General features: G+C 38.7%; 1 protein-coding gene across 2 annotated transcripts; it reads right to left on the bottom strand.

The window, feature by feature from the left end:
* Window positions 1-431: 431 nt before the first annotated feature.
* On the bottom strand, window positions 432-8,902 carry LOC148674379 (mitochondrial carnitine/acylcarnitine carrier protein-like). 2 transcript variants are annotated; one of them, XM_088627123.1, is made up of 10 exons: window positions 8,688-8,902; window positions 8,236-8,256; window positions 5,561-5,653; window positions 5,215-5,342; window positions 4,576-4,666; window positions 4,051-4,168; window positions 3,225-3,297; window positions 2,939-3,048; window positions 2,187-2,308; window positions 432-1,364 (listed from the first exon to the last, which is right to left on the bottom strand). In XM_088627123.1, exons 1-10 carry the CDS (start codon window positions 8,787-8,789, stop codon window positions 1,302-1,304), a joined length of 921 nt encoding a protein of 306 aa, XP_088483249.1. In that variant the 5' UTR covers window positions 8,790-8,902; the 3' UTR covers window positions 432-1,301. The 2 variants fall into 2 exon arrangements, with proteins under 2 accessions (XP_088483249.1, XP_088483250.1); XM_088627124.1 differs by lacking the exon at window positions 8,236-8,256 and having other exon boundaries at window positions 8,688-8,899.

Genomic DNA, 8,902 nt, shown 5'->3' with positions numbered 1-8,902 from the left:
TGGGTTAAGAAAGACACAGTAAACCGCCATCATACTCCACAATCTTGTCATTCATATCCATATAGCTGTCTGTCAAATTTAATATTTTTAAAATCTAACTCTGGGAGGCACGGTGATACAGTGGATAGCATAGCTGCCTTGCAGCTCTGTGTGGAGTTTGCATGTTTTCCTCATGTTCACTTGGGTTTCTTTCTCACACAGACCAAGAACATACTGATTGGTTAAAAGACTTCTGTAAAATTGAGTTTGAGTGTTTGTGTCTATGTGTGCTCTGAAATGGATTAGCATCACGTCCAGGGTGTGTCCTGCTTTGTGTCTGTTGCTGCTAGGTTAGGCTCCAGCCCAGTACTGGATAATGTGGTTTAGAAAATGGATGGATAGACAGGAGTAATTTCTGTAGGCTGGTAAAGGTTAGCACAACCACTGCACAGTTGTGCCAAATGTTTTTCTCATTTATTAAAGGGTTATACTATCTTCATTTTCTTTGAAGATTAGTATACTTAGACCACATTCCACAATTATTTATTCAGCATACAGGTCAAGAATTCTAAGTCATCCACAAACTATACAGTTCATTAATTAAAAGAAACCATATTGTTAAAAAGAAAAAAGGTTATAATTCTTTTACAGGTAACGATAACACAATAAAAACCTTAATGTCAGCCTCACAGTTCTTTTGACCAATTTGTTCAATCAGTTTTCATTCTAGCTAAGTGTTCTATTAATTGATTGCATTTGAAAAGTAATAATTTGCCATTTGAAAATAAAATGCGCTGAAAAACATTTTACATTTTTGCTGCGCGCTCTTGTAACAGATACACAAGTCTTGCATGCTAGAGTCTCAGTTATGACACATCTCCACAGTGATTCGAGATTTGAACTGAGACTTGACTGTTCTGACTTGAAACATAACTTGAATGTGACACAATTGACTTGAATAAAACTCTGATTAGGGGTCATTCTTTAAACAATACCAGCTTACTTCAAGATGGGGATTTTGGATGTTTGAGTTAGAGTATGCCTAGAAGCACGCACAAAAAAGACTTGTTGTGATAAAGGAAACCAGGTCTAGACTTTATCTTACAATTTGTTAACATGAGTTTTGAAAGTTAAAACACCATCCAGTCAGATGCTTTGACATTTATAAATGTTGACCTGAGCCAAATTTGTTTTTGCTAAAAGTATATATTTTGAGCTCAATTTTAAGTTAAAAGCCTAAAATTTATATCAGTTTTGTAAAAGTGCAAAACGATTATCCATTATTATAGAAACAGCTGTCAATGAAGACACAATCCTGCCCTTCACATTTCTGGGGCCAACCAGTTCAGAAACTTCAGGGAGACTTCAAATCCCAGGAAGCATGCCTAGTGGAAAAAAGAGGAATACTTAAATAGTGCTGAACTATTATATTTCTTTTTATTTTTAATTTATTAATTAAACAACTGAACATTCAATTAAATTACTTACGGATGATTTTAAAGATGGTTTTACAAAGTAAAACTATTAAGCATGAAGTGCCATACAGCACATAACAAAAATTCAGATTACTTTTACATACTTAGTTGTCTTGTGACATTTACTGGAATAGGTTCATTAATATTAATGAATATTCATTAATAGACCAAAACATATACAGTTATTGGCACAAACCATCTGCCATCAATCCAAATTCCTATACTAACTCAACAGACTACAACTGCTAAATAAAATAAGCCAAAAAGCATTAAAACAGTTGTGAGAAGCTTGCAAACCTGCGTCTGACATTATTTCAGTGTGAAACTATTTCTAATAGTGAAAACAATTAACCTTTATCGATATAGTGGTGTAAAGCAGTTCAGTATAGTAAATAAGCATGATGATGTTATGCTTTCCTTTGCCTTTAAGAATAATTTACCACGTACATTAATTCACATTCATTTTCTATAGGTTTATCAACCTGCTACTGTACTTGTACAATTACTCTGTTCCAAGATATACCACAGTCTGCCTTTGTGTACTATTCACTTTACACATTTAATCAGATATTTCACAACAGTAGTAATATATACAGCAATAAAGCATAGCCACGGCATGATAAAATAATTATATCATGACATATAATAAAGACACAGCCATATAATTAATCATATATTTATATCACAGTAAAAAGTGAGTGTCTGTGGCGAATCTCATAGCACAGCAGTTACCGCATTGGCTGGGAACGCTCGGAGCATTACAGCACTGAAGCCCTTGTACAGCGATCTCAGACCTTCCTCCCTCAATAACTCCCGGAGCACATCCACGAATCCTGAGTATCGTCCTTCCGGAGCTGTGGAATACAATGTTGCATTCGACAGGATTTTATGGTGAACACCTGCTAAGATTTGGCACAGCTGTTTGCTTCATGGAGCATTACAATTAACTGCTCAGTTTATCACAATTAATTGCTTAATGTTTTTTGGATCAGAAGAAGGTTAATCAAATTAAATGTGGCAGTTACTTTTGAGAGCCATGGGGACTTCTGCTAATATTTCTGGGAATTTTGCCTTTGCAATTTATGTTTCCCATTGCGGTTTCCCATGTTTCGCAAACAGGGGTACGGCTTTCTAAATTCATCCTGTTGCTCTTTTTCAGTTTCAGATCTATTTTGAATTCAAATTGCTCATCACTTTGACTTTCTATAAAAATACTGCTGCTCAGCCCTGTCTGCCCACACATCTATTGTACCCTTATCGCTTATTTTCACAATGCAATTGTGAATCAGATTATGCATTTCAGTCAGACAAGGAACACTGCAACACCCTGACAGCAATCAGGGACAGAGGTCTTAAGCAACCATCGGATTCCTTAGTCTTCCTGATGCAGTTTGTGCAGATCAGCCTAAACTCCAATGAGATGAGTCACTGATGAGCCTATTACAGTTAATGTTTTAAAGAAAAATCTTTCAGAAATTTCCTACCTGTCTGAAAAATGGACTTGAGCACATCCACGGGTATTGCCACTGCCCAGTTCAAGATGCCTGCCATGCCCCCAGCAAAGAGGATTCTAGGAGTGCTCAAATCATTGACACTAAATGAAGAGACATGAAAAGTGAATAGGAGAGGAGCCATTTAAACCTTTAAACACATGTTCACACTTTTTGTACAACGCCATAGGTTGTTAAGACTTCTTGTGAAAGTCTGCAGGATTAGGATAGGGCACAATACAACACAGAGTTAAGATACACAGTGGTAGGAGAAACTCACCTCTGACCTTCTGGAGTCAGGACGTTCTTGAGCCATTCATAACTCATGAAGTACACGCCAGAGGAGGGCACATCTGGAGCCATAAACGTATATTTTCATTGGTTAGAATAATAGATGTATCCACGATATAGATGATGATAATTGTTGTTGTTGTTGTTGTTATATCATGGAAATCACATGTTTCAATGCAGACAAAAATGTTTGCTGGTTTACCAGTACTATCTGGAACCTGAGAAGTATTTGGTTATGCCTCAGATCCCTGTCTCAGCATATACAGTAACTTAAGGGCCTGCTCATGAGAACCTGGGCTGGCATTGCTGTTCATCATTTTTTCACCCGCAAGCAATCTATGTCCTGAACAATGTATTAGGGTTTGGCTAGAATATACCGTTATAGATACCAAATGGCCATATGTCATTAATTAAAAGTTATGACTGAGTTTCTCTCACAGTCTGACATGAAAACCATCAGCTCTAGCTTGTTAAGTTTCTTATAAAAACTTCCCTGCACTATTGTCTTTCTAATACATTACCTGTAATACACCTGTGACTTCACTAGTGTTCAAACCTAATGTCGATGCCAAATACTGTCTGGCTTTACTCAGTTTATACTCTGGGAGATCCACTCTCCTCTGGTGTTAGAGATCTCCCTAATTCTGCCTGAGAATGTGGAGAATGATCTTTTATTTGCTGGAGAGATAACACACTGTTCAGGGTGCTCTTTTCCACCTTTCACCCCTCCAGTGTCTTTTGCGTCATCACACTTGGTACATTACCAGCTGACACTGTGTAAGGAAGGCGGCTTGCTGGGAGTATTCAAACAGTACCTCTCATCAGCGTGAGCACAGTGCCTTTGTAAATACTGCGGATCCCCTGCTCTTTGTAGAGCTGCACAGCACAGTCCACAGGGCCGGAGTACTTCAGCACACCTGAGCTAGATTGCACCTAAAACGCATTAGAACAGGAAAACCTTTCAAGCAAGATAAAGACCATGCTCGCTGTAAGTTAATCAGTCTCAGAAATCATATTACTGTAACCTGCAGAGTGTCATAAAGTCCATTCAGTCAATATAGCTCAGTACCTCTCTCCACCCTCCCACGGTAGTTTGCATAATCAGTAACAAACACACCAACGCAAGATCCTCACTTCAAAATTCAGTTTTTAGTGCTTTTGGTAGAACCACTGTCAGTATTCCTGAACAGTAAAAAAATCTACAATGTCAGTTTAGCCAAGATGTAACAGTTTCTTTGTGCATTTGTTAATTTCTGTTAAGGGGTGAATCCCATGGCTGGGACAATGGTGCTATGGTTAATATTTGAAGGCTGCTTGCATCTGGATACTGTTTTTCTGACCTGCAGCAGACATTTGATTCTTTCCCCTGGTGCCACTATGCCAGTGGTGCAAAGAGCTGCCAACATTCCTGCTGCATAGATCTGTGGGTATCTGGGTGGGCACAGAGAGAAGCCAGCATTACTACCCAAGCTGACCTAAGAACATTGTTCAACATCATAAAACAGCACAATTACATACAGAAACACCATGATAATACAGGTCTCCTTTGTGGGCTCCAGGGGATATGGTTGATACATCCTTTACAGTGCTGTTACAGCCAAATATACTGTACTATGAACACAATGCTGCTGTAATGTTCAGTTTTTTGTAACATTATGTATATTAGTATTGTGCATAAAACATTGTCTGGTAATGTATTTAACAAACACATAAATAATACAAATGTCTTTACGTTTTTTATAATATGGCTACAATGTTATTCCACTCTTCCAGCACCATTGTAAAACCTTTGCTAAAATGTTTTCTCTATGATAACCAAACCACAACCTTCCTGCTACATCTGGAAATAATGCAAATGTTTTATGTCAGCTGGAGCATCACTACACCCCATTTGTACCAGTGACAATGTCCACTGCCAACCCAAGACATGGGCACTGCTTCCCACTGAACAGTGTTTCACCAGAAGCCCGGGGGCTCACGTGAGAGGGGTGTTGGGATCTCGCTGCTGCAGTCGCTTCCCCAAACCAAACCCGAAAAAGCCGATCGCCATCATTGGAGTCACCCCTGCCAGGGGAGCTGCCATGCCTTTGTAGAGACCAAGCATTCCCTGTCAAAAAAGGAGCGACAGCATTTGTGAGAAAGCAGTCCGTCAGCATTACCCTGCAGGGACATAGACTGGAGATCACAATGTCTCAGGGCTGCCACCTGCAACATTAAATATGATCAAGTTGGTTCTGTCAACACATGACATGTGATATAATTCAGAAGTGGAATCCAACCCATGTGAGAGCAAGTTATCAGCAGATATGGACTGTATGATCTCACCTCTCTGGCCACTGTCCTTTTGAAGCAGTCAAAGGTCCCAGTGTAGATGACATGTTGGCCACAAGCAACTTTGGGCTGAGTCTGTAGCCGAACCTGTTAGCCAAAACATGCAGACCAGTGACTCACACACATGTGCCCATACATGTCCATAAACATGCACATGAATAACTGACACAGGCTCATTAAGTTCATAAACACACAAATATAATGCAATGTAAGTGTAACAAAGAGTCACAAATTCACACACACTTAAGAACGAAAACACCCAGACAGACAGGCAGAGTATTAGAAAGACAAACATCACAAACACTCAAATTCAGGAATGAATATGCAAATCCAAACAGACAGATACAATGAAATACCCAGAGCAAATATACAGACATACGGTACACATATTGTACACAGACAATGAGCTGAACACATGCACAGAGACAAGAGAGATGTACTGTACTGTTTGTACAGATAAGCAGATGCATGAAGAATGTAAGGTACACTTTGTACATTGCTTAAATTCATTCATGAAAACATTGTGGTTATATCCTTCTTCATAACTCCGCTACAGTGAGCATATCTGTAAAGAACTGGTTCAGCTAGTCTGAAATTAGTGACGGCTTTATACTTTTTTTTTGTTAAGTTGGATCTTCATGTTCCATTTTACATTTGGTTGTTTGATTTTGGGGGAAGGAATAAATCAATAACACTTTAAAAAAAAAAGAAATAAAATGGGGAAAAAATTATAACGAACCACAATCAAACCCCACAAGCACAGAGAAATTATCTGACAGAACGGTGACAGTAAACTGTTCTAGATAAGGAGAGAGCAGAGTTTGACTGATAGGCAGGGGAAGTTTGTCACCCAGTGGACGAAAATGGCTGCCTCCCCTGATAAAGCTGGCTCCTGCAGCTTCTAACGACAATCTTTTCTGAAAAGGGGTCTTAAAGCATTTTTAACTACTGGAATACTTCAAGGAACTTGAATCAGTAAGCTGCTAGTAACCAAAATGAGAAGGAAGAAACACATGTATTCCACACAACTACAACCCTTTTAAATGTAGCTTAAAATTTTGTAATCTTGCTACTTTAGTGCCATTTCTGTAAAGAAACCTACACCTGCTGGTACAATACATACAGTACTTTACTGGCACATCATAATTTTCTACTTAATCACGTAAATACAGGTTACTACTTTTTGCCAAGTAAACTGTGCCATGGGGGTCTTTCTCTATCTCAGATTATTGTCATTGTCTTCTTGTCATAATTTCTTGTCTGTTTTTGATCCAGCCCTGTTTTCTAATAAACTTTCTCGGTTGTCATTCTTTAGATTGGAACAAACTGGCTGTTATGAATGAATAGTATCTGATGGTCTCCCAAGGACATCTAAAGACTAAAGTCCTGGGAATTTAATTACCACATCAGAGTGACAACGTGCTCTGAAGGCTGCTGACAAATGCTGACACAGTAGAGACTGCCCATCATTTTTAGGTTTTCTCAACTTTAACATTATTGTGAAAATTCTAAATTATTTATGAAGAAATCTCTTTTGAAATTATTATTATGGAAGACTAAAACCACAAACATGTCGGTACTGGACCGTCAAAAGTAACTTATTAGGCCTTCCAAACCAAACGACTGTCGCTAAGACCCTAAATCGCATCATCCAGGTGGGTCCTGCACATCGGTTGTGGGGGGGGAGAGTCCCCATTACCTGTACAGCGCCTTGAGTGGAGTGTCCAGAAAAATGTAAGGATTATTATTAACTGAAAGAGGACCGATTTCAAGTGGAAACTAGAGTCTTCAAGTCATGACTGTTACTACGGTATCTGCATTTATACTGTATGTTTGCACTGAATATCTGTTAATTAAAGAATTATATGTAGCACTTTGTAGGATGAATGAATGTTTGCTTACACATAAATGTATCAACAACAGCAATAATAATTATTTACTTACAAGTACGACTATTAAGGTCAATTTTGAACAGACCAGTGGTTAGCAACGTCAAACTGAATTAAAAGTTTGACGATTAATGGCAAGCACTGGACTAGATGCAACTTTTACCACAATGCTAACTTTGCAAATTATTTCCTTACATTTTTTATTTCTTTTCGCGATCGCTCGTGTTTTCGCTCGCGTTTAATTCAAACCAGACAGCAGTTGCTTGGCATTGCACTCACATCTGACTCAAGCGAGCTAAAAATCTCGAAGAGCAAACAACACAAAATAATAGAGCCGCATAAAGAAGCGCTTGTTCTTCTACTTGTAGTTGGTTCCACAGGAAGTAAAGCAAGAGGAATACAATTTAGGAAAGCTTTGAAGTGTGCAGAAATGAAAGATTAAGTCATGCCTTGATTATCCCCGTATAGGTTACAGAATCGGAGACCCATGCTATCATACAATTATGTTTTAAGGGCGTTTATAATCCACTTTTCTCAAGAAAAGTGACAGGAGCCTAATTGTACTGCATTGCGTCAACCTGTGAGCCCTACAAAAGCTGCCAGTAATTCTGGGTTCCGCCAAGTTGAAGAAAAACCGGTTTTGTGCGCTAATTCAGAACATTTTTTCCAGTGCTGGTCTGCATTCATTTAGTTTCCATTGAGAATTTAAATGACATTTTATGAAGACATTGTGTTTTTTTATTTCAACCTAATGTCGATAGTTACTTTGAGAAAACGTACCTGTAACGTCCAATCCACGCACTGAAACGTAAAATACTGGTTCAAGAGATATTAGTTTATTAGTTAGAATATTAGTTCATTTCTTTAACACTATACTGTAACATAGAAGGAAGAATCATATTAATTCATATGGCCCCGTGCTTTATTTAAAAACATGCCATATGTAATTTACAGATATGAAGTCTTCACCCCAAAAGAGAGGCATTGTCAACCCATTACAAACCCATTGATAGTTCTACTACTTATAGCATATTTTACATTATTTTAATTATAGCAAGACCTGGTGCTGAAACGACACCAAACCAGCTCCCGAAATGTATCGACAAGCGTTTCATTGATTGTTATGGTGGTTTTATCACTAAACGTTTGCCCCTGCCTGAGAACTAATTGAATAGAGTTTACAGTGGCAAGAAGTTGCAAGCATTTCCAAGTACACCATGGTACACTATTACCTTAATAGTGTCCAGGGGATGTCCCGCTAACAGGAGGCATGCTCCTCCGACTCCCCCAGCAAAGAAGTTCTTCACAGGAGAAACTTGTTGTATTTCTCCCATTAGATCTCCAACGGCTTCCAAACACTAGCCGTTAAAATCCCACAGTAACCCGGAGGATATATCCCCATAACCCACTCCCACCGCTGTTCCCACCCCCGTTTCGTTCGCGTCTC

The sequence above is a fragment of the Lepisosteus platostomus genome, chromosome 3 (assembly GCF_059453375.1).
Source record: "Lepisosteus platostomus isolate fLepPlt1 chromosome 3, fLepPlt1.hap1, whole genome shotgun sequence".
NCBI lineage: Eukaryota > Metazoa > Chordata > Actinopteri > Semionotiformes > Lepisosteidae > Lepisosteus > Lepisosteus platostomus.
The sequence above is the reverse complement of the archived record's forward strand: the minus strand, read 5'-3'. Positions and strand labels throughout refer to the sequence as shown.

What these genes read in the sequence shown, in the direction of transcription:
- LOC148674379 (XM_088627123.1), bottom strand. Translation starts at nt 8,789, where the DNA reads ATGGGAGAAATACAACAAGTTTCTCCTGTGAAGAACTTCTTTGCTGGG. An exon ending in GATCCCAACACCCCTCTCAC is followed by an intron (nt 4,667 to 5,214) that starts GTGAGCCCCCGG and finishes GTGCCCACCCAG; the next exon opens with ATACCCACAGATCTATGCAG. An exon ending in CAAGTCCATTTTTCAGACAG is followed by an intron (nt 2,309 to 2,938) that starts GTAGGAAATTTC and finishes TGTATTCCACAG; the next exon opens with CTCCGGAAGGACGATACTCA.